This window comes from Sceloporus occidentalis, unplaced genomic scaffold (genome assembly GCF_023333645.1).
Source record: "Sceloporus occidentalis isolate IW3139 unplaced genomic scaffold, rSceOcc1.0.p SCAF_32, whole genome shotgun sequence".
Lineage (NCBI taxonomy): Eukaryota > Metazoa > Chordata > Lepidosauria > Squamata > Phrynosomatidae > Sceloporus > Sceloporus occidentalis.
In genome coordinates, this window is record NW_028317012.1 from 7,392,021 (window position 1) to 7,418,441 (window position 26,421).

The 26,421-nt window shown below is 43.0% G+C and overlaps 1 protein-coding gene across 1 annotated transcript in view; it reads right to left on the reverse strand.

Annotated features, from left to right (window-relative positions):
* The window catches only part of LOC149298605 (galactosylgalactosylxylosylprotein 3-beta-glucuronosyltransferase 3-like), a 42,199-nt gene extending 16,043 nt beyond the window's left edge, over positions 1 to 26,156 (reverse strand). The window contains exons 1-4 of the mRNA XM_089487353.1: positions 26,075 to 26,156; positions 25,619 to 25,766; positions 24,891 to 25,221; positions 21,095 to 21,385 (exon numbers count right to left, since the gene is read on the reverse strand). Of these exons, the coding sequence (XP_089343479.1) occupies positions 21,095 to 21,385; positions 24,891 to 25,221; positions 25,619 to 25,766; positions 26,075 to 26,156 (852 nt within the window). The remainder of the gene's footprint in view (positions 1 to 21,094; positions 21,386 to 24,890; positions 25,222 to 25,618; positions 25,767 to 26,074) is intronic.
* Positions 26,157 to 26,421: the final 265 nt, after the last annotated feature.

Sequence of the window (26,421 nt, forward strand, 5' to 3'; positions counted from 1 at the left end):
GCTGTCCCAGAGCTTTTAGAGGTAGTAGCCACAGGGGTCTCCAATTCCCACCTTACTTCAGTATAGTCCTGACTAAATGATGCTGGACACTAGGGCTGAAACAACTAATCGATAAAATCGATAATGAAAATCGTTGTCAACGATTTTCATTATCGATTAGTCTAATCTATTTTTATCGATTATAAAAAGAGGTTTTTTTTCAGCGCAAATGCTCTGAAAAACTCCTCTCCTTATATAATCCGACCTCAAACAGAGATCGGATTATAACACTAGAATCCAGATCCCCCGCAACGCTGCAGGGGACCTGGATTCCCCTCACTGTCGGCCGGTCTCTCACTTCCGTCTCTCTCCCCCTCCCATACACCCCTCTGACTCCTCCCCCTCCAATACACTGCTCTGCCTCTCTCCCGTCTCCCTGGTATTCTGTGAACCTCCGTTGCCGACAGGCTCTTTCACTGCAGCTTCATAGAAACCTCAGCGTAAGTGAAGGGCTCCTGCAGAGGATCATCCTCTCTGTCAGCTGGTGGGGGTCTGCATCGCACAGACAGCCTCCGTTACTGCCCTTCACTTACGCTGTGCCTGTCAGCAACAGAGGTTCACAAAATACCAGGGAGCCAAGTAGAGAGGCCACCCTCCCATACACCACTCTGGCTCCTCCCCCTCCCATACGCCACTCTGCCTCTCTACCCGGCTCCCTGGTGTCTTGTGAACCTCCGTTGCTGACAGGAGGCAGAGTGGAGTATGGGAGGAGGCAGAGTGGAGTATGGGAGGAGGCAGAGTGGAGTATGGGAGGGGGGAGGAGGCAGAGTGGTGTATGGGAGGGGGAGGAGCCAGAGTGCTGTATGGGAGGGGGAAGGAGCCAGAGTGGATTATGGGAGGGGGAGGAGCCAGAGTGGTGTATGGGAGGGGGAGGAGCCAGAGTGGTGTATGGGAGGGGGAGGAGCCAGAGTGGAGTATGGGAGGGGGGAGGAGGCAGAGTGGTGTATGGGAGGAGGCAGAGTGGTGTATGGGGGGAGGCAGAGTGGTGTATGGGGGGAGGCAGAGTGGTGTATGGGTGAGTTATAGTGGTGTATGGGGGGTGTAATGAATTTTAGGGTAGCAGAGTGGTGTATGGGGGTGTAATGAATTTCGGAGAGGCAGAATGGCATATCTGGGGGAGTTAGAGTGGTGTATGGGGGTATAATGAATTTCAGAGTGGCATATCTGGGGGAGGCAGAGTGGTGAATCAGGGAGTATAATGAATTTCAGGGTGGTGCAGGGCATTTATGGGGAGCGGAGTTGCATATCAGGGTGCACAGTGGCATATAGGGAGGTATAAGGCATAAATGGGGGCGAGTGGCATATTGGAAGTTATAAGGCATATAGGGGTATAAGGCATATCAGGGAGGCATAAGACATATCTGGGGGTAAAAGGTATATCAGGGGCACAGTTGCATATCACTGGGATATAAGGAGTATAAGGCATATCAGGGGGCACAGTGGCATATCAGGGGGCACAGTGGAATCTCTGGCATATAAGTGGTATAAGGCATATATGGGGGCAGAGTGGCAAGCTGGGGGGTAGATGTGCATAACTGGGGGCAGTTTGGTAAATAAAAGAAAATATAAACAAGGCTTTTTTCTCAGTTTTTATTAGCATGAAAAATAGTTAACATATGAATTAATATTTATTAACTTTGTATTAAAACCTAGTTTGAGAAACACTTTGTTTGGGTTCTTGTAGCTTTTATTATCATGTCAGTAAAATAAGAAGGTGAATAGAGAGAGGCCATTGCAATAAAGAGATGAAAGTGTAAATTGTACGTTTTTTATTACATTATTTTAAATTTAAAGAAATTGCATTTTTTATCCGATTAATCGAAAAAATAATCGGCCAACTAATCGATTATTAAAATAATCGGTAGTTGCAGCCCTACTTGACACTATGCCGTTAAGGGCATAACCTGAGGGAGAGACCAACATTCTAATCCCTGCCTAAACTCCTATTTTACAATCTCACAAAGCAAAATCTATAATGATCTGCCCGCCCTCCGTTTCTAAAAATTTGCTGTATCATCGGTGGATTCTCAAGCAACTTGGGCTGACTGAAACGGATCTTCAAATTTCCCGCCGTAAGTCCAGATCGGACATTCCACAAATACCCCTGGGTGTGGATTGGTACATCATGGCTGCATTGTACTCAGCAGTTTCTTCACCAGCAAGAGTAGGTAGGGAGGGGAAACATTGTACATGTATTTCAGAGAATTCATGCCACTTGTTATTATGTTACTGTAATCTCTCCTAATGACAGATATACCCAATTGTGCAGTTGGGTCAAGTTACAAATCTATACCACTTTTAAACCTCTCCATACCACAACCAAATCCCACAACTAGAAACCAGCCAGCACTGCTATCAATGACGCCTATATACACACCTAAAAATACCCAGATAAAGTTCAACACAAATTCTGCTATGCCTAATATAGTAGTTAAATATAAAAATCCAAATATATGAACTATTTTTTAATTTTATTTTTTTTATTAAATTTGTTTATTCTGTAAAACTAAGGGGCATATGTATATACACTTTATTAGGTACACCTGTTCAATTCCTTGTTAACCCAAACAGCTAGTCAGCCAATCACATGGCAGCAACTCAATGCATTAAGGCATGTCGACGTAGTTAAGACAACTTGCTGAAGTTCAAACTGAACATCAGAATGGGGAATAAAAGGGAACTAAGCGACTCTGAAGGTGGCATGGTTGTTGGTGCCAGACAGGCTGGTCCGAGTATTTCAGAAACTGCTGGTCTACTGAGATTTTCACGCACAACCATCTCTAGGGTTTACAGAGAATGGTCCAAAAAAGAGAAAATATCCAGTGAGCAGCAGTTGTGTGAATGAAAATGCCTTGTTGATGTCAGAGGTCAGAGGAGAATGGGCAGACTGGTTCGAGATGACAGAAAGGCAACAGTAACTCAAACAACCACTTGTTACAACCAAGGTATGCAGAATGCCATCTCTGAATGCACAGCACGTCAAACCTTAAAGCAGATGGGCTACAGCAGCAGAAGACCACACTGGGTGCCACTCCTGTCAGCTAAGAACAGATAACAGGCTACAATTCACACAGGCTCCCCAGAATTGGATAATGGAAGACTGGAAGAACGTTGCCTGGTCTAATGGGTCTTGATTAAACAACACGAAAGCATGGATCCATCCTGCCTTGTATCAACGGTTCAGGCTGGTGGTGTAATGGTGTTGGGACCATTTTCTTGGCACATTTTGGGCCCCTTAGTACCAATTAAGCATTGTTTATACGTGACAGTTTACCTGAGTATTAGTGCTGACCATGTCCATCCCTTTATGACCACAGTGTGCCCATCTTCAGATGGCTACTTCCAGCAGAATAATGCATCATGTCACACAGCTCACATCATCCCAAACAGGTTTCTTGAACATGACAATGAGCTCGCTGTACCCCAATGGCCGCCACAATCACCAGATCTCAATCCAATAGAGCATCTTTTAAATGTGGAGCTTCGCATCATTTGGACCAAAATCTCTGAGGAATGTTTCCAGCACCTTACAGAAAGTATGCCACGAAGAATGAAGGCAGTTCTGAAGGCAAAAGTGGGTCCAACCCAAAACTAATAAAGTGAGTGTATATATATATTCCAAAAATAGTTGCCGGCACTCGTGGGACTTGGTTTTAAATAATTTCAAGAAACTCTGTGTTACAAGTCAACGTTTCAGTCTTTTTATTTTATATGAGATACATCACAATAGATGAATATAATTTTTTACTTACTATTCATCCCAGAATACCAGTGCTATTTACACTACCAAAGGTCCATAAAAATTTACAACAACCACCAGGAAGACCAATAGTCTCAGGTATTGGAGTAATCCTAGAACGTGTGGCGAAATGGCTAGACTATCACTTTAAGGAGTCAATGGAAGCCATACCAATAATTTTGAAGGACACTAATATTCTCATTTACCATTTGAAAGAAATGGACATAAGTATGGATGGAATAGTCCTAATGTCCATGGATATCAAAAGTCTAACTACCTCCGGATGCCGGTCCTCAACATTGATCGTGCCACTGCTACTGGAGCTCCGCCTCTGTTTGGTGCTTGATGATGACACTACCTCCGGATGCCGGTCCTCAGCATTGATCGCGCTACTGCTACTGCTGATGCTGGTATCGCTGCTGGAGGTGGTTGTGAATTCTAAGTCGGGTTAACCCGGTGGCTAGCTCTGTTTTTTTAAAACCTGTATTCATAAAGCTGGCAATGCTGTCGCTGGTAGTGTCAAACTGCAAGTATTATACATTTTTGTAAGGTTGAAAAACCTGTTTTATTTTTTTATAATTAGGTGCTGCTTTTTGAGGGGAGGAAGAGAGGAATAAGTAAAGAAAAGAATAGACCAGAGATTGGGGGTAAGGAGGGGAGGAAGAAAATTGGAATTTATGGAGTTAAATAAAGATACTCAACCACCAGAGATCTCAGAGGTGGAATTAGAAGTTACAGACACTGATGTAGATAAATCCGGACTATTCAAAAGACTCTAAATATAAATGAGGTCTCTCTAGGTAAAAAAAAAATTGCAAGAATTCTCTTTTAGAGATATTATGCTGGCTATTTCTACATGTCAAGTTACAGTTAATAACAAAATTGACAAAGTTAAAATAGATATAAAGTAGAGGGGTTGACAAATAGGGTCCTGAGAATGGAACACAGTTTAGCCGATCTTAAATTTGTCAATTTGGCTGGATTCTCAAACTAAATAAAAGCAAATACATTGTATTTCCTACCCTCTTTCTTTTACCATTCCTCTTTTTTTTTGTTAGATATCAGTTATGGAACTCGGGAAGGGATTGTTGAGGTGGTAGCTACCAAACTCAAATTGGATTGATCTGGGTAGAGGAACTCGCCAAGGCTTCCCTCCTTCCCCAGCATTATTTACTCTATAGAAATAATATAGAATACAGGCAGGATAAAGGGTTTTAGAGTGGCCCGGAAAGTAGAGAAGGTTGCTCTCTATGCTGAAGATTTTTTATTGTTTTTGGAGGATCCATGTTCTTCATTGCAGAATCTTTTACAGACTGTAGAAGAATGCGGGTCCTTATCGGGTCTATATAAACTATAAACTGGTCTAAATCGAATATAATGCAACTTGATAAGGGAGCTAGGGAAAAGAATAGAGAATTTTATGTATTTGGGGGTTGTGATAAAGTGATGTGAAATCATACTTTAAACTAAATGCCCAACCAATATTGGAAAGAACGCTTCAAAATGTATCTGTTTGGAAACATTTACCTATCAATGTATCTGGAAGAGTTATTTTGATAAAGATGATGATTCTTCCGTAATATTTATTTTTTTTCCAAAACTCTCCGATTGCTCTCCCAAGAATCTTTTTTGAAGATTTAATTTAACTAATCTCAGGGGTTGGTTGACAAATTATGAATCACTTTGCTCTGTTCTCGTAGAAAAATCTTATTGAAGGATTATGATTTGGGTACTTTAATTCATACCTCAACAAATTATTTTAGTTTTCAAACACAGATAAAGAACCTTTTTTAAAGTTTGGTCTTCTCAATATTGATCAACCATCTTACTTTACCCCAATATGAGAAAATACAAACCTGAAAGATTTTTTTACTACTGATACAGCCAGCCTTTGGAAAACATGAGATGTTCAAAATTTGGATGATATTAGGGCTGCAACTAACGATTATTTTAATAATCGATTAGTTGGCCGATAATTTTTTTGATTAATCGATTAATCGGAAAAAAAATGCAATTTTAAAATAATGTAATAAAAAACGTACAATTTACACTTTCATCTCTTTATTTGTCAGATATTTTATGATGGAAAACATGTATTCTATATATTCTGTATTTTACATGAGCACAAAATGGAGTCAGAGCCATTTTATTTTACTTAATCATATAATGATTATTTCTTTCTGTCTTTGTTCCCTCTATAATTGAGAACAAAGAAGTAGTCATGTATATAGATGTTTCAGTATATATGATCTAATTAACGTTATCTTCCATGAGAAAGTTAAGGAGTAGACACTACATATCCTTAGGAATGTAAATTGGAATGGGGGATACGTCGTAAGACCACCAAAACCTAATTTACTACCTAGGAGGCAACATCTGGAGATATGGGTGACTACAAAGACCTGATTTTCTACCTAGGAGGTAGATAAGGGTGACCATGGATAAATTCCAAACATATATGTAATGATCTTAAGTTATTTCTTAGACCAGAGCGTCTCTCACAGGTAAATTAAGAAAAACAGTGTAAATATGAGTAGAAGTCCTAATTATAATGGGTAAAACCCACCGTTATGAGTGGATAATTCCAATCAAGAGGTGGAGGCTATGATAATAAGCCCTGTCTTTAAAAGCTTATGTCTTTAATAATTAGAAAAAAAGACTCACCCTGAAACAAAGGCACCCTGAAACAAATTGGACCCTGACGGACTAACTCACCAAATTCACCCCAGAGAATTGGAATCTTAACATAATTTTACTCTTAGAGTTACTTTGAGTCCTAACCTATATAACTTTTAGAAAGTTATATTTCTTTCCACTTAATTTCTTGCCACTGAACCTGGATTAACTTCTACAAGGACCAGTTGGACCACAGTAACAAGTGATGGTAATTATAATTGTTTTATTATTCTGAATAGAGGAGAATTTTGTCTTCTTCAATATAGAATTCCCTGTATCTGGGAATTAGTATATATGACATTATTGTATATGACGGCTTGTGAGACTGCAGTTTATAACCCGTGATAATGACAATAATGAAAAGATGAAGTTTGACATTATTTGCATCTATTAGGAACTTCACTAATACTCTTAAACATTATTAAATTACTTTTAATTGTCATATTAGTTGAACTAATATATAGATAGAGTTAATGATCTTTTTATTACTGCCCTGATTATTATCAATTTTGATTGCTGAGTGGAATGGAAATTAATTGTGTGTGTTAGACTCATAAAGTAGTAATTCATATTGATAACTTTCGATTATATACTGTATTTGGAACTGACTCAATTTGACATGTTTTAAGAATTTTCTGTTTTATATTATGCACTGTGTGACTCATATAGATATTTTATAAATTGTGTTTCCAATAAATAATATTTTTGATTGACTATCGTGGTGATATATATATCTAATTTGAATTATAATTTTCGGCGATCTGAAAGAATTTAGGATCAGAGATAAAATATAGGGTCTCTCTTTGTATTAATATTGTGGATGCGATCCCACAGTAATTGATAGCGTCGTTATTTTGCGTGTGTGATAAAATATTGGTTTTGCCTATTTAGTCTCATTAATATCCCTAACATATTGTAATGGCCTCTCTCTCTCTCTCTCTATTCACCTTCTTATTTTACCGACATAATAATAAAAGCTACAAGAACCCAAACACAGTGTTTCTCAAACTAGGTTTTAATACAAAGTTATTAGTAAATATTAATTCATATGTTAACTATTTTTCATATTTAATAAAAACTATGAGAAAAAAGCCTTGTTTATATTTTCTTTTATTTACCAAACTGCCCCCAGTTATGCACATCTGACCCCCAGCTTGCCACTCTTCCCCCATATATGCCTTATACCTCCTATATGCCAGAGATTCCACTGTGCCCCCTGATATGCCACTGTGCCCCCGATATGCCTTATACTCCTTATATGCCAGTAATATGCAACTGAGCCCCCTGATATACCTTTTACCCCCAGATATGTCTTATGCCCCCCTGATATGCCTAATATCGATATGCCACTTGCCCCCATTTATGCCTTATACCTCCCTAGATGCCACTGTGCACCCTGATATGCCACTCCTCCACCCCCATAAATGCCCTGCACCACCCTGAAATTCATTATACTCCCTGGTTCACCACTCTGCCTCCCCCACGTATGCCACTCTGAAATTCATTATACCCCCCATACACCACTCTAACTCCCCCAGATATGCCATTCTGCCTCCCTGAAATTCATTACACCCCCATACACCACTCTGCTACCCTGAAATTTATTATACCCCCATACACCACTATAACTCACCCATACACCACTCTGCCTCCTCCCCCTCCCATACACCACTCTGCCTCCTCCCCCCTCCCATACTCCACTCTGCCTCCTCCCCCCTCCCATACTCCACTCTGCCTCCCCCCCCTCCCATACTCCACGCTGCCTCCTCCCCCCCTCCCATACTCCACGCTGCCTCCTCTCCCCTCCCATACTCCACTCTGCCTCCTCTCCCCTCCCATACTCCACTCTGCCTCCTCTCCCCTCCCATACTCCACTCTGCCTCCTCTCCCCTCCCATACTCCACTCTGCCTCCTCCCCCCTCCCATCCACCACTTTGCCTCCTCCCTCCTCCCATACACCACTTTGCCTCCTCACCCCTCCCATACACCACTTTGCCTCCTCCCACCTCCCATACTCCACTCTGCCTCCTCCCACTCTGCCTCCTGTCAGCTACGGAGGTTCACAAGACACCAGGGAGCCAGTTAGAGAGGCAGAGTGGCATATGGGGGGGGGAGCCAGAGTGGTGTATGGGAGGGTGGCTCCCATACACTCCTCTGACTCCTCCCCCCTCCCATACACCACTCTGCCTCTCTCCCAACTCCCTGGTGTTTTGTGAACCTCTGTTGCTGACAGGCACTTTCACTGCAGCTGCATAGAAGGCAGTTAAGGAGGCTGTCTGTGCCGTTCTGCATTGGCAGCCTCTCTGCCCGCTGCTCTGGCTAAAGCTCAACAACTCCGCCCGGGACAGGCAGTCATCCCGGCTGAAGCCGAGGAATCTGATAATGGGGTTTCCATCTCCCCCACCGACCGGGATAAATCCCGCAAAAGTAGTTGGGCGACTGTCCCATCCCTCTCCGACATGGGCGATCCAGGCCTATAACAGATCCTGGATCGCCAACAGCTCCTCTGGCCACGGCTCTCCTTCCTGTTTGGCTCCCGTTTTGTCACCTGACGATCCTAAACCCTCCTGTTCCAAGCAGGATCAACCTTTTGAGGTCACCGATGAGATGGGCGTACCACTTTTTGACCCCAGGTCGATACGCCATCCACGCTCCACTGAATGGACCCCATCGGATCACATTGCGGAGTTTATCAAATTCTGGATCCGCAGGCCCCTGGATAAAGAAGTTCGCCAGCGGCTCCGGTCTGAATGCCCCAGACCTACCGTTCCCGCCAAGGTCACCAGCACTCCTGAGTTTGACCAATCATTCGTTACATTCCTTACACGGCATCGAAAGGATCCCAGGAAGGGGATTGAGCTTGGTCTCCGTTCCACTCAAGACAAGCTTTTGGATGTCACGGGTCCTCTTACACACATCTTTCAGATGGCAGACGAGGCCCTTCTCGATGGATCTCCATTGGATCCCCATTTGGTCCGCAAATGGACCCAGAGAGCCCTCTGCCTTTTGGGGAATGCTAACTGTGCCCTATCAGCCGAACGCCATAAAGCGGCTCTCTTCAAGCTCGATACTAAATTGGTGGAGTTGGCACCCAAGGAGCTGGGTCCTGAAGCGAACGGGTTGCTCTTCGGAGAAAAATTCCTCAAGGATCTCATGCGTCACGTTACAGTCTTCACCTCCTTGGACAAGGCACAGACATCTTTAAAGAAAGTCTTCAGGTCGGGAGACCGTTTTTCCGTCAGAGGTGGCCGGCAGAGGGGTCGTGCCGCTAGCAGATCAGCCTCCTTCGGCTCAAGACCCCGGTACCCGGACTCGGCTAACACCTTCCGGTCCCGTTTCCGCACACCATTCCAGCGTGGTGCCTACTGTGGTAGAGTATCTTCATCTTTCATGTTTATCTTTTTCTACCTATTGCGGGCAGACTCGCCCATTTTTTCCATGCTTGGTCGGCCCTTTCCTCAGACCCTTGGGTTCTTCAGACGGTCCTAGGTTTTCGTTTCGGTCTCGTTCCAGATGTCTCCTCCTTGTCCCCCTCGGTTTGCGCGCGCAGCGGCCTCCCTTGTCCATTCAGAACACTGCTCGCTCCGGGACAAAGGGGCCATAGAACGGGCCCCTCGTTTCTTAAGCAACATCTTTCTAGTGGGCAAGAAGTCGGGAGACTTTCGTCCCGTCATAAATCCGCGGGCCCTCAACACGTTCATAGTTTACCGTCATTTCAAGATGGAAGGTATCCATCTCCTCCGCGACCTCTTGCATACTAACGACTGGTTTACGAGGCTCGATCTAAAGGACGCCTTCCTTACCTTTCCCATGCACCTGGACGACAGGGGTTTTCTGCAGTTCCATTGGCGCCTCTGGCAGTTCACGTCTCCCATTCGGCCTCAGCTCGGCTCCCTGGTGCTTCACAAAGCTACTAAAGCCGGTTATGGAATTTCTTCAGACGTGGGGCGTCCGCGCCATCATCTATTTAGACTACATTCTTCTGAAGGCGGGCGACGTGGAGACCCTTCTTCGCGACACCTCGACCACAGTCCGTCTCCTTCAGGATCTGGGGTTCATTATCAATGTGGAGAAGCCATCTCTCTCCCCCTCTCAGACTGTCCAATTCCTGGGTTTCACGGTGGATGCTGTGGCAGCTGTACTCAGACTACCGGCCGCAAAAGTCCAATCCATAAAAAAGGAGATTCGTCGCCTGCTCAGTCGTCGCTGCGTTTCACTTCGGAACCTCGCAAGGGTTATTGGCCTCCTATCCTCATCGATCCAGGCGATCATCCCGGGCCCTCTCCACTAATGGGCCCTTCAGCGCTTAAAAACTTTCCACCTTCGCGCGTCAGGTTCCTACAATCACCTTATCGCTCTTTCGGCCGAAGCACCTCTGGAACTCCGCTGGTGGCTGGGGCACATGGAGGCCTGGAACGGTCGTGCCATTTTCGGCTCGGTTCTGGACTTCGTTCTGGACTCCGACGCCAGCCTGTTGGGCTGGGGAGCGGCCTGTGGCCCGGAGGCCACGGGAGGTCCGTGAACCTCGGAGGAGCGCGGCCTTCACATCAATTGTCTGTCCTTCGCGGTACGCAGTTTTACCAAAAACCTTACGCACTGCTGCCTGGTTCTACGCATGGACAACGTGTCTGCGGTGAGATACATCAATCACCTGGAGGGCTCTTGCTCGCGACTTCTGACCGAGCTTACCAAGGATCTCTTTCAATATTGTCTGGACAACCATCTGTCCATTCGGGCGGAGTATCTACCCGGGACGGACAATTTGGTAGTGGACTGGTTCTCACGCCACTGGAGGGACGCCAGCAACTGCCGTCCACTCCCCTCAGTTTTTCAGCTGGCTGCCGGATCCGCTCTCGCTAGCTGCGGACGCGTTCCTTCAGTTGTGGCCTCCCAGGGGAGCTTATGCATTTCCCCTGTTCTCCATGATCCTTCGGGCTCTCCACACCCTAGCTTGTCAGGGTGTGACGATCGTTCTGCTGAACCCCCTCTGGAGAACTCAACCTTGGTTCCCGTTGCTCCTGGAGATGTCATGTGCGGATCCCCTTCTTCTCCCATCGTTGGGGGACCTCTTGCTGGACCCAGAAGGGCATCCTCACCCTCTGGTCCTGCGAGGATCGCCTGTCCCTGGTGGCCTGGACAGTTTCCGGGGATCCTGGGATATGTCAGGTTTATCGGCAACGGCTCGAGATCTACTCTGGGGATCCTGGGCTCCTGGCACCAGAAAATCCTACCTCCAGGCTTGGAAGGTCGGGGGTCGCTGGCGTATGGAACAGCGTTGTGATCCCTTTATGGCCCCTATAACGGTTGTTATAAATTTTTTAGCTCACCTCTTTTCCCAGGGGAAGTCATACAGGACCATCAACCTGTTTAGGTCGGCCATCTCTGCTACGCACGTTCCCGTGGCGGGCCTTGGGTCGGTAAAGACCCTGCGGTCTGTCGGCTCCTGCGCGGCATTCAGTCTTCCAGGCCTCCCCTTCCTTCACTATGCATCTTTTTGGGACGTTTCCAAGGTCCTTGAGTTCCTGGAGCTCTGGCCGGAATACGACCGTTTGTCTCTTCGTCAATTGCCTGCCAAGCTTGCCTTGCTTCTTTGTCTCGTATCGCTCCGTCGCGTTTCCGATGTTCTGGCCATTGATGTTTCTTTTTTTTTTTTCTTTTTCCCCTACGGGTGTTTCCTTTCGTCTCTCGCGCCGGACAAAATCTCATTCGCCCTCGGTTTCTTATCCTTATTTCCTAGACAGACCTCGGTTGTGTGTGGCGCGTTGCGTTTTAGCTTACATTCACGCGTCTAAACCTTTTCGTTCCTCTGGTTCAGGTCCTCTGTTCATTTCCTATGTTCACCCTTTTCGCCCGGTTTCGAGTCCCACCTTGGCCAGCCTTTAGTTGGCTGATGTTCCGGACTCTTTCGGGGCGCACTCGGTTAGGAGTGCGGCCGCTTCGGCGGCTTTCTCTGTGGGCAGTTCCATGGCTGACATGTCAGCGGCGGACTGGTCTAGAGATTCCACGTTCTGGACTTTCGCCCCCAGTCTCATGCTTCTTTTAGTTTTATGGCTGGGCGTTAAAATTGCAAAATACAAAGCCTCCTGTCTTGCTGTAAAATTGGAGATTAATCTAGCCTTGGTGCAGAATTAATCTGAATTTTATTAAAGACAGGAGGCGAGTATTCCCCCCCCCTTTTTGTCTTCCCTCCCTGGGTTTTTCTCTTGTTTCGCCTTTTCGGGGGTTATTAGTATGTGTTTATTGGCAGTATTTATTTCATTGTGTGTTTTCAATTTTCTAACTATTTTTCACGTGCCTCTCTTTTTTATTACCAGGTATTTCTTGTTGTAATTGCCTGGTACTCTCACGTATTTGTTCTCCTTTTCAGGTCAGTCCCCTGCTATTTAAGGTGCTCATGGATCCTGTTTGCTGAGTTTCTTTAGATACCATTATTTTTATCATATGTAATTTACCATTAAAAAATGATACAATATGGGGTTTTTTTGTTAAAAAATTACCCTCTCAATTTTCTTTGAAAAATCTTTCACTCATCTGCAAAAACTAATGAAAAAAACCTGCTAAACAGATTCTACTATTTGTCATGAGTTTAGAAATACCCAATGTTTTTATCTTTTTTTTTTGCTTTTTTTCTGCACGTTATGGGGCAATAAGTACCAGTATCGTTTTGCTATTTCAAAACCATTTTTTCCCCAAAGCTGGTCATTCTGTCCTATGTGCTATTTCGGGTATCTTTGAAGCCGGCCAATGCAATTTACCGGTTTTTTTTTTCGGTTGTAGACGCCATCTTGTGAGTCGCGGCAACGTTGTTTTCATGATGGCACTTGTTGCTCTTTGGAGCAATCACAAGGTTATCTGGGCATGTCAGCAACACCAATTATGCTTAGGAAGCGATTGCCGATCGCTTCCTAAGCTGTTTGAGCGTCCATTTTTGGGCAAAAATAGGGAAGAACGGCAATAAACAAGAGATTCTACCAGAGCTATATATAGATTTAGCAAAACATCAAAGAATCCATAAATCAAATTAAAGAGAAAATTAAATCCAAATTATTTGATATTATTAAATCCCTATTATATATATACGCCAAAAATGGAACTACTCCAAAAATATGGCAAGCAAGTCTCTCACAAATAGGGTAAAAAACAAGCGTAAAAGAGAAGTAATAAAGAACATCATAGTTGGAGATAAGAAACTGATTTCGCCCAATCATATATCCACAGCTTTTGGCCAATACTATAAATCACTGTACAACTTACCCAAAGTAAATATTCCTGTAAAAAGGAAGGCATGATTGACAACCAACTGTATGCCAATTAAGTGAAATGGTTAAGTGTTCTGATGCAGAGATCCAAAGGGCGCAGCCTCTCTATACAAGACCCTAAAATGGTCTCAAACATTAATGGAGATTCTTCTCTGTAGAGCACATGGCAAACCAGTTAAGGCCTTTGGTCACCTTCCACTCCCTCCCCCAGTGCAATGTCCTTTCCCTTTTCCATCACCTTGGTCTCTAAGGGTCACTGAAGAAGATAGGTTAGCAGGAGGAGGACTTATTTCGCTTCAGGGAATTTTCTTCTCTGGCAGCCGGCAAACGTCTGCTCGATTGAAGCAGACAACCCCCGCTACTGCTGGCACTTCCGCCGGGGCTTCTATGACGGAGCACCGGCTTCACATGACCTTCCGGTGCTCAGTCATGGAAGCCCAGGCAGAACGCCGGCCGCCACCCGCTGCCCCCACCAGACACCAGGGAATCAGAAGTAAGTCGGGAGGGGGGGGGGGGGAGTGTTATATGGGGGGCATAAGGCTTTTCTGGAATGCCCCATGATATGCCTTTTAACCCCCTATATGCCAGAGTGGATTATAGGGATATAAGGCATTTCTGGAGGCAGAGTGGCATACAGCTTTTATTGATAACTTAATGAGAAGACTGTTTCTTACTCGTAATACATTTTGGGACAATGGTTCTTTTAACATTTTTCAGTGTTGCTGTTTAGCTGTGACTTTCTTCTCTCTCATTTCGTGCTCCCACACATATTATATATTGTTTTTTTCCAAGACAAACAGGGCTTTCTTTAGGATCATATCATCTAATTTACTATAACAAAAATGTACAAAATATTGTGATCTTTTGTTAAAAAAAATTAATTTTATCACTTTTTTACAAAAAAACAACTTTTACTCATCTGCAAAAACTAATAAAAAAAACCTGCTAAATAGATTCTACTATTCGTCCTGAGTTTAGAAATACCCAATGTTTTTATGTTTTTTTGCTTTTTTTCTGCATGTTATGGGGCAATAAGTACCAGTACTGTTTTGCTATTTCAAAGCCAATTTTTCACCAAAGCTGGTCATTTTGCCCCATGTGCTATTTCAGGTATCTTTGAAGCAGGGCCAATGCAATTTACCCCATCAAACCATATATTTTTAAAAACCAGACACCCCAAGGTATTTCCATCCACTAATTCTACCACCACCCTTTGTGAAACTTTATGGTAGTAAAAATACTTTGTATTTTTTTTCCACAATTTACTGCACCTGGTATAAGTCACTTATACCAAACAACACCCCAATATGTGTTCCGCAACATCTCGTGAGCGCAGTGATACCCCACATGCATGGGTGTGTTAGGTTGTTCAGGGACTAAAATGCCCTTTTTGAGAGGTGTGCATTTTTCAAATTGGAATTTTGACTTGTCAAAAAGACTGCCCACATATCCTATTTCAGGTATCTTTAAAGCCAGCCAATACAATTTACCCCATCAAACCAAATATTTTTGAAAGCTAGACACCCCAAGGTATTTGAAATGCTGGTATTTTAACCCTTTCCATGCACTAATTTTACCACCAGCCATTGTCAAACTTTATGGTACTAAATCTTTTTGTATTTTTTTCACACACATTGTACTTCAGGTATGAATTTACCACTCCTGGTATATGTCCGTGTCAAACAACACCCCAATATGTGTTCAGTAACATCTCCTGAGTACAGTGATACCCCACATGCATGGCACATCTTGATGTGGCCCACTCTTCTTTCCCAAAGCGCTCCAAATCTGTCAGATTGCGAGGACCTCTCCTGTGCACATCCCAAAATGTTAATCTTCTGGTGAAGCCATGCTTTTGTGAATTTGGATGTGTGCTTTGCGTCGTTGTGCTGAAAGGTGAACTTTGTCTTCATCTACCTAACGGACACCTGAAGATTTTGTGCCAAAATTGCGTGGTATTTGGAATTGTTCATAATTCCCTCCACCCTGACTAATGCCCCGGTTCCAGCTGAAGAAAAATAGCCTCAAAGCATGATGCTGCCACCACCATGCTTCACTGTGGGTATGGTATTCTTTGTGTGATGTGCAGAGTTGTTTTTGCACCAAACATACCTTTTGGAATTCTGGCCAAAAAGTTCAACCTTGGTTACATTAGACCACAACACATTTTCCCATGTGCTTTAGGGGGACTTCAGCCAGGCTTGAATATTTTTATTTGTATGAAAAGGCTTCCGTCTTGACACCCTACCCCATAGCCCTGTTCTAACATGATTTATATTTGTCTCATTCTTTAACTCCTTCACGTCAAAGCCCATAAACGTACGGGCTTGCAGTGCAATATGATAACGACAAAGCCCGTACATGTACGGGCTGCTGTTAATCCGGGGAGGAAAGCCCTCCCCACAAGAAAAACGATGGCAGGCTAAAACAGCTTAGGAAGCGATCGGAATCAGGGCCCATAGTCGGTAAGCAGTCAGGCCACTCCAGTGGCCCCAGCGACGGAGGGTTCCGTCACACACATATATATTATATATATATTACACACAGTTTTTAGGAACTGGAAAGTTCCCCTGATAGTTAGCTCTATATTTTGTTTTCTTATTGTTTTTTGGTAGTTACTGATGGCCAAATAGCTGCATGAAAAATGACGAAAGACCCTTGGATGAGATACTCTGGGTAGAGAGGCTAAAATTAAACATTTTTTTCACAAAATTTTTTACTTAAGGTGCCAAAAACCCCTTGGACTGAAGGGGTTAAGAGGTGTCCCCGAATACGTTTGTCCATATAGTGGTGTTTAAAGGTTCAATAAAGACATGCTGTTGTTTCTGTATATTTTGTGTTTATATACACCGATCAGCCCTAACATTAGGACAAATGACTGGTGAATTGAATAACCTTGATAAGCTTATCACCGCACTTGTCAGTGGGTGGTGTATATTAGGCAACAAGTGAATATTTCCTCCACAAAGTTCATGTGTTAAAAGCAGGAAAAATGGTCAAACATAAGGATCTGAATGACTTTGACAAGGGCCAAATTGCGATGGCTAGACGACCGCAGCTCTTGCAGGGTGTTCCCTGTTTGCAGTGGTCAGTAGCTATCAAAAGTGGTCCAAGTAAGGAAAATCGGTGAACAGGGTCATGGGCGGCCAAGGCTCATTGATGCACATGGGGAACAAGGGTGGCCTGTGTGGCCAAACCCAACAGACGTGCTAGTGTAGCTCAGATTGCTGAAGAAGTTAATGCTGGTTCTCATAGAAAAGTGTCAGAACACACAGCGCATCACAAATTGTTGCATATGGGGTTGCATAGCCGCAGACCTTGCCCATTGTCAAGGAACCAGGGCTGCAGAGGACTTTACCTATTCTTCATTCTATTCTATCCTATTCTTGTGTTTACCTGTTTTGGTTGTGCCCAGGAGTATAGTCCAACCTTTGTTTTACCCAGACCCATTGGATCTTTATTTTCCTTGGCCTGTTCCTGACCAGTTGTAGGATTGGCAGGAGTGCCCGCTGGACTTTTAAACCCTTAATATCTCGGATGCCCCTGGCCCCACCAGAGCGCTCTTTTGCACAAATATACAACATGTGGTGGGGTTCAGACAAGGGGTGGTTGGGAGAGGGAGCTGGAACCCCAGTTTTTAAGCACCTTTTGTTGACCGGGGTTAAGCAGCCTGGTTGCTTTGTGGACTGTCCCAGGAAAGCATCAAACTGCTACCGCTTGGGGTCCAGTGCACGACCTAATCATCTAGGGACCCCGGGACTGTCACCACTCCCTTTGGATCCCCCTGAAAACAACAATTTAGGGTTATACGGGCATTGCTTGTGGTGATCAGATTATGTCCTTATCTGATAGAGTTTGTATATAAGGCTGTGTGTTTTCACAATAAAGTGTTCTTTGTTTTAACCTCAATATTAACTCTGTCTGATGCTTGGGGTGGGCTGCTACAATCACTTATTGTCCTTGTCAGGACTGTATGAGCACTGCATCATCTAGATTGCCATCAGCCACAGCGCGGCTCCATTTTGACAAAGTCCTGCTTTATCTCTCTAGCACTAGTTCTGTCCAGCACCAATAGGGTTAATCGCCAAAGTCTCGGGAAGGAAGCAACAATCTGGCAGGTGTACCCAGTCAGGGTACAGGACCTCCCCGTAACACTCATTTCCCCCCACCCCATTTCCACTGGGGGGGGTTTGAGAAGTCTCTGGCGGGTGTTAGCATTTACACCAACTGAAAGATACTGCCCAGTCATGTGATCAGATATTTAATAAGCAATGGTATGGCACATGGACAGTTACACCACATCCGGGAAGATAGAAATGCTGGCTTCTGCTGACCAGCACATATTATTATTATTATTTCTTGCTTTATATAGCGCCATCAAATTCCGTAGTGCTGTAAAATGGGTGGACAGGACAAAACAAGTGGTAACATAATAATTTGACTAACAGAGACAACAGGTGAGGAGGCTCAAACAAGCTTACAATCTAGAGGGATTTAGGGTGTATTACACAATAGGTAAAAGTGCCAGTGTAAGGGAATCTTAGCATTGGAGGGAGGGAAGATGAGGAGTTCAGTTCGGTTTTGGAGAGGTTAAGTTTCAAGAAACATGCAGACATACAGGTAGAGACAGATGCAAGGCAGTTAGTTACATGATCCAAGACAGAGGGAGAGAGATCAGGGGAGGATAGATAGATCTGGGTGTCATCAGCATACAGGTGGTATTGAAAGCCAAAGGATGAGATCAGTTTGCCAAGTGTAAAGAGAGAACAGAAGGGGTCCTAAAACTGAGCCTTGGGGTACCCCAACTGAGAGAGAGAGGGGAAGGGAAGTGTTACTGGAGACAGAGACGCTGAAGGTACGATCAGAGAGGTAGGAAGTGAGCCAGGAGAGAGCAGTCTCACGGAGGTCACAGTGTCAAAAGCAGCAGAAAGGTCCAGTATGATTAGCATGGAGTAGTGGCCCTTGGACTTAGCAGTAAGTAAGTCATTAGAGTGTCGAGTGTCAAAACCAGATTGAAGAGGGTCAAGCAGGAAGTTGGAATCTAGAAACTTAGTTAATTGGATATAAACAATTCTTTCAAGAAGTTTGGAGGTGAAAGGAAGCAAAGAGATAGAAAGGTAATTGGAGAGATCAGTCGGGTCAAGAGAGGACTTTTTCAAGATAGGGAGTAATGGCAGCATGCTTGAAGGAGGATGGGACAGATCCAGTAGTGAGGGAGAGGTTGAAGATATGAGTTAGAGTAGGGACAAGGGTAGATGAAAGAGACTGAGTGAGATGGGGAGGGATGGGGTCAAGGGGGCAGGTGGTTGGACAAGAGTAAAGAAGAAGAGCATGTACATCCTCTTCAGTGACAGCAGAGAAATTAGTGAAGGGAAAAAAGGTCATTGGGTCAGAGTCAGATGGAGGGTGAGGGCAGGGTGGTGACTGTGCATATATGTAATTTCTGATAGTTTGAATTTTATTATTGAATAATGTGGCAAAGTCAGATGTGTTAAGGTTGGTGGAAGGGGTAGTGGGGATCGGTGGAAGCAGGGAATTGAAAGTATTAAAGTATCGTTTAGAGTTGTGAGACAGGGAGGAGATGAGGGAAGTGAAGTAGGTTTATTTAGCAAGGTTGAGAGCAGAGTAGTAGGAACGTAGCATTAATTTATAGCGCAGAAAATCAGACATGAAATGAGACTTTCGCCAACCACGTTCAGCAGTGTGGGAACATTGTTGTAGGTGTCGGGTTACAGTTGTGTGCCAGCGTTGGAAACGTGAACGTCTCCCAAAATAAATAACCTTGCATTCATCAATATTAAGTATATAATTATTAGTATCTCTTGGCTGTCCACACCTCCAATTCTATCAAAATGTCCTAGCAGGAAAGTAAGGTCTAGTTTAGACCAAATTATTTTACCTAATTTTGTGTCATCTGCAAGCACTGACACATGGCTTTCAATATCCAATGAAATATCACTATTATTTATTATTCATTTATTGTTTTATATAGCGCCAAATTCCGTAGCCTGTACAATAGGTGGACAGGACACAACAAGTATGTAACATTTGACTTGCAGAGACAACAGGTGAGGAGGGCCCTGCTCAGACGAGCTTACAATCGATTACCATATTTGCTCGATTATAGGAAGCCCCCCCAAAATCTGAATATTAATTTAGGAAAAAAGAAAAAGCTTGAATATAAGACTACCCTGTCGGAAAAAAGTTTTACTAGTAAATATTAATTCATGTAAACTATTTTTTCATATTTAATAAAAGCTATGATTGATAATTTTTTTTTTGTTTTTATTTCCTTTTATTTGCCAACCTGCCCCCCCCCGTTATGCACATCTGCCCCCAGAAATGCCTTATACCCCCCTATATGCCACTCTGCCCCATGATATGTCTTTTAACCCTCTATATGCCACTCTACCTCCAGAAATGCCTTATACCCTCCTATATGCCACTGTGCTCCATGATATGCCTTTTAACCCCCTATATGCCACTCTGCCCCATGATTTGCCTTATACCCCTATATGTCACTCTGGCATATAGGGGGTTAAAAGGCATATCATGGGGCAGAGTGGCATATAGGGATATATATCAATTGCTAACAGCAATCACACTCCTATCATGGCCAGGCAGCCAGTACCTGGGCATGATAGGAGTGTGATTACAGCCTCCCTATGCCATGCTACCCCCCTTACACATCCATGCTATCACACACACTCATTCACAAACATTTAAATACTCATTCATTCCCTTAATCATTCATAGTTGCTCATAAACCCTCCCCCACCCCTTACCGGTGCGGGGAACTCGGATCTCTGACAGTCGAGGAAGGTCTGCGCGATGGACGCAGACAACCCCCTCTGCTAGCCACACCTCCTTCCGCCTGCAGCGTAAACTGTCTACGCGAATCGCGTAGACATCTACACGCTGCCCTGACTACATGAAGGGGGAGTCAGAAGCAACGGTAAGTTTGGGGGGGGGGTGTTAAATGGGGGGCATAAGGCATTTCTGGAGTGTTCCATGAAATGCATAACTGGATGCAGTTTGGAAAATAGAAGGAAATAAAACCAAAATATTTTTCTCAATCATAGCTTTTATTAAAAAAAATAGTTTACATGAATTAACATTTACTGGAAAAACTTTTTTCCTATAGGGCCGTCTTATATTCAGGCTTTCTTTTTTTTTCCTAAATTAATATTCAGATTTGGGGGGTCGTCTTATGATCGAGCAAATACGGTATATAGACACTATACAAAATGAAATTCCAATGTACCACTTGTAATGATTGTTAAAGGGTCTGAATACTTTTTCAAGGAACTGTATAAATACGTGGATACTAATATATGCAAACATATTATGTGTAAAAAAATATATATATAATTATACAAACCTTGGTGCAGTTATCTGCTCGGGGCTCCAGTTCGTCAACTGATACCAACTGTTGTAATAGACTGCTTTCCAGAAATCCCCTCTCCGCACTGGGATCAAATATGGCATCTGGGTGCATTAAAAGAATTGAGACGGACACTGCAAATCCTGCCATATCTATGGGAAATGGTCTATGTGTCTTCCAGGCAGTGTGAAATCCAACCACATAGCCTTTATCTACCAGTGGTCCCTCATAGAGCAAGCCCCCAACTAGCCCAACTGGCCAGACAGAGACCTTCTGAGTATAACGCATCTGCAATAAAGAAAATAAGAACATACTGTATCACAAGTAAGGTTAATGTATTGTCCTGAATTCAGTGTTTCTTAAACACTGTGTGAAAACTTCTAATATGCATAATACAAATAACATGAAGCCATGAAGTCTCTAATCTGCATTCAAACATTCCTTTGAATTAAAAAAGAACATTTTAAACGACTGTAAATTTGTGTAAATCAGTCAAGAAGCCCATGAGCGGACGGATGAAGGGAGTATGGTGTATGTAGCATGGGTGGGTAGGTGTGTAAATGTGTGCCAGTATTTATATTTGTTAGCCTGGAGAAAGGCATGGGGTCTAGACACCCCAGGCCAGAAGGTTCCAGCCCTCCCCTTCTGTGAACATGTGTGCTGGGTACACTAACAGCCTTGTGGTCAGGGTCTCCCACTTTAGCAGCACACGTTAAAACAAACAATCCTAATGCTGAAAATGGCCTAAGAGGGGCACTTGTTTTAGTTGCTGGGCCTAGGGGGTAAAACGTCACTGTTTATGTGGCTGTCATCTATTGATAACTGAGTAAGGCATGTAGAAGGGTGATTTTTTTTTAAATGTTTTTTTTATTTATTTATTTACACACTTGAAATTAACATTATCAACACATTTCCTGTTGCTGTGACTTTCAGGGCTGTAGAACACTGACACAATATTAAAATACACATAAGTGGAGGAAAGTGAGATGTTAAAAAATGGGCCTGGGAATAACCTGTCTATGTGGGGTATATACCCCACATAGACAGGCTATATATATAGGTTAATGTGTGTGTGAGCATGGATGTCAATGTATAAGTGTCTGTGAGCATGTATGTGTCAGTGTTTGGAGACAGAGTGTTTTAGCATGTGGGGTGTGAGTGGTAGTGTGTTAGAATTTATGTAAGTATGTTTACATATGTATGTTGGAAACATACATATGTATGTGCTGTATGCATACGTAGGTGCTGTACAAGAAATGTGGAACTGGGAAGATCTACACCTTCCTAGAATCCTGAGGGATGCCCTCTTTGTGGAAGACAAAAATGTCCTGTGTCTTACCAGAAGGCAATTTCCTGTACAGTGGATTTGTGGGTATTTTACGTTAATGTAACTACTTTGATGACGATTCAGAGTTTTTACTAAATTTCCCACCCACAATTTTCACCTAATCATGCAAATACGGTATCAAAAGCAAGTTTTCTTCAAAAAACAAGAAATACTTTACATGTGTACGCTATTCACAGGAAACCGGAATATTGGCTGAACCAACATCATCCCCAGTCCGCCTCTGATACATATATTCACCGATTGATTCTTGATAGTGAATTTAGCCCAAGCATTAGATTTACTAACTTTGAAGTTTGCGGCTGAACTTTTCTTTTCAATCCCCTTGTGTGGCCCCTCCCACTCCATGAGAGCGTCAGTGCAGCGTTAACCCCCATTTTGTAGGGGGCTCTGCTGCTGGTGGTCTGCCTGGAAGCCCAGGCAGACCAGCAACAGCAAAAACGACCCCCCAGAAGTCCTCTGATCAGTCCTGTAGGACTGATCAGAGATACTCCTCCCCTACAATCTCCAGTCTATTGGAGATTGTGTCCCATCTGCCAGAGACAGCTTCAGGGACAGGGAGACAGGGTTCTTTGGTCTCCACATGAGTGTGGAGACCAGACCCCCCCACCCTTCCTCAGTTAACCCCTACCCCCCCTTCCTCAATTAACCCCTTCAATGCTGCAATTGTGTATGACCCCCATCGAAGCATTGCAAGGGTTAATATTAGTCCCCACAAGCTTGTGGGGACTAAATATCAGTCAATGCTGTGCTTCAATGGAGCATCAGCATTGAAAGAGTAAAAAAAAAAAAAAATTAAAAAATAAAAAAATTAATAAAAAAAATTTAATATAATAATAATAATAATAATAATAATAATTAAAAAAAATAAATAACAGCACTGACCTGAAAGTCCAGGGTGCTTCCAGGTCAAATGCTGGGCTGGGCTGATCAGATCGCTCCTGGCCAATAGGAGTGATCGGATCATTATGGCAGCCCACGGATGACCCTGCTCTACAAAGAGAGAGGGGTCATCAAGGGTAATTATGAAAAAACACAAATTATTAACAAATGAAATAATCATAATTATTACCTGATCACTTGTCGGTGACATTTTAAGTCGCTGATTATTGATCGGTCTCCCTGATTGATGTCAGCGGCCTAAACCTGTCACTTACAAGAAATCTGATGAAAAAAAATATTTTTAAAAATGTAAATGCACATGTTCCAGTTTTGCCCTCATAGCTTCCTCAAAAAATGCATGAACCATGCATGTGAGGTCTTGTTGGAATCAGGGGATCTTGGTGAACAAAATGTGGTGGTGTTTTCTTCCACTGTTGCACTTATGGTGTGCAAGAAATTCAGTGCAACATTGAAATGTATGCGTTAAAAAAGCAGTAAAATAATTTCCCTGTGAAGTTTGGCAGACATCAGTGAAGAAATGGCTAGCTGAAAACCGTCAAAACTACCCTAGTTGAACACCTTGACTTGTCTACTGTTGTAAAAAACCCTATTTTTCCTGACCTCTCCTAGCATCTTTCTGCAATACCCCCTGTGCTTTTATACCTACAAAGAATTTGTCTTTTCTTTTCCTGCCTCCCTGTCACCACCTTTTAGATGTCATGATACTCTGAGTGCATGCTCAGCATCAAACTGGAGAAGTTCAGATGCCGTACCCTTCCAATAAAAACTCTACATTTCTCTGCGGCTCGAGTATTTGCACCTGCCAGTACAAAAATTGTTTCTGTGGGAGAGGATAGGGTACAGGGTACTTAGCGATCTGGTAGTGACTTTTGCAGCCTCCAGAAAAGGTAGCCTGAGAAAGCCAAGAAATCTACCTGACCGATCTTCCCAATAGAATAGAAGAATACCAGGGAGCTGTGGTGGGGGTTTATTTAATATAAAGGAGGAGGTTCTTAATTGGGGAGATCCTGTACTACAAGACGAGAACAGGAATATAACCCATGGTTATATTCCTGATCTCCTTCTCGCATGAATAGAACCCATGGTCCTGGCAGCTGTTAAGACAAAGGGGAAATCGTGTAAAAAAAACTAAAACATAAGTATATACTAAGTATAATATGGACACTTTCCAAGGGCACATTTAGATGAATTACTTGCAGTTTACATAGACATTCTCAGAAAAGCGATTTTAAGTCTGGGGGTCTGTTTGCAAGAGGGTTTTAATCACTATAGCAAGAGGAAAGATGCATTTTTACATTTTGAAGGTTTGTTTTTGCAAGGGATGAACTGCTCTTATACAATGCATAGTTCAACAGTAATATAAACGGAGCGAATATATATATCCCCATGAAGGGTGATCTTTTTATCTATTGTCTACACTAGTGAACTATTAATCACACCAATATACAAGCCCAAATTCAGTAAAAGGATTAACTTACTGTATAAATAAGAATTTCTGTCATTTGCATATGTTATGCAACCTGAAAAACTAATTGTTAGGTTTACCTCCTTAAAAATGTTGACACTGTATGTATTGTCATCATCTGCAAAATATACAACTCCTCGATCTACTGGTGACTGGTTTGTCCTTAGCCAATGCAGGGCTTCATTACGTTGTTCCACGCCACGAGGTTTCAACCAATTTGGGTCTCCTTCTTTAAGTTTCATGGATGGTGGTGTCTGAACATTCAAGTGAGTATAATGCAAACCACTCTGTGCAAGCAGATCTGTCACTAATGGGGTTCTTTCTGGTGAGTCTTCTACCAAGATCCAGTGAAGAGCAGGGACCAAAATCAAAGTCTGGGACAAGCGGGTGAGTTCTGCACGCTGTAGAGGTCTGGAGTATAGACAAGTGAGAGATAAAGTAAATTACAAGCAGGGGATAACCTGTAAAACAGAAAAGAAAGAAAGCATGATAAAATGAAAAATAAAACAGTGACTAAATGGAAGCTATTTAGAGTCACTGAAATGTATCGAAGAAAAATCCGGTTACGTAGACAAAATGTTGTAAATTATCAAACAGCAATAATCCAAATATCCAAACGGAATTAGATTGAAAATTCACATGGGAACGGACCCACTCCCTCAATATAAGTATATAACCCTGTAAAGGAAGGGAATTAGAGGACAGAGTTGTCAAGAGGCACAGTAATGCTAGAAAATACGGTGAATAACAAAACTGAAAGGAGAGGGGAAAAAAAGAGAGGCTGAATTACCATAAATGAAGTACTAACCGCCTAAAGGTTGGAGTAACCACATATATAATGGGTAACTGGCTCACTAGTCCTTGGTCATTGGATTCCCTTCGATTCCCAACATTATAGTCCTTCCCATGGATACCCCGAGCTTCCTGAATATGAAGGGAGCAATCACATGGCTGCCCTGTTAGCAAATAAAAGATTACACTAAGAGACGTAAACTCCATATAACATTCCATATCACTTAAATAATTGCAGACTCTATCTTTCAACTTATTTTTATTTGCCACTGCTTCTCTTTGATTTTTACTTGTACATTTTATGTCAGTAACCTTGATTACCCATATAACCTTACACATTACCCATATATGCTCTGGTTTCTCTTCAAAACACAAATCTTTCTGACACATATAGATAGCAGATTTATATACTTATCGACTTCGGGTGTTGGACGTTGTGAGAAGCAGATCCCCAAAAGAAAACCCAGCTCACCAAGTTGCAACACTGCATACAGCAGAACAATACTGGAGACCACAAAGTAGACAAGGAAAATGTTTCTGAGCTTCAGCCTCATGTTACTGAAACAGTGCACATTCAATCATGACACACCTGGCATAGAAGGTAAAAGAAGGCATGTTAAAGATGGAAGTATCAACAATTGTAAAATTGTCCTTTATTTACAGTCCATTTTTAAAACGGTACATGAGAATATCTTAAAAGTAAGAGTACTTCTTAACAGATACCATTATTGTTGCAATACCAGCCATAATCTAAGGATGTAGCATCCATTAAATAAAACATTGACAGGAAAAAAAAGTATTAAAGTACATCTCAGGGTA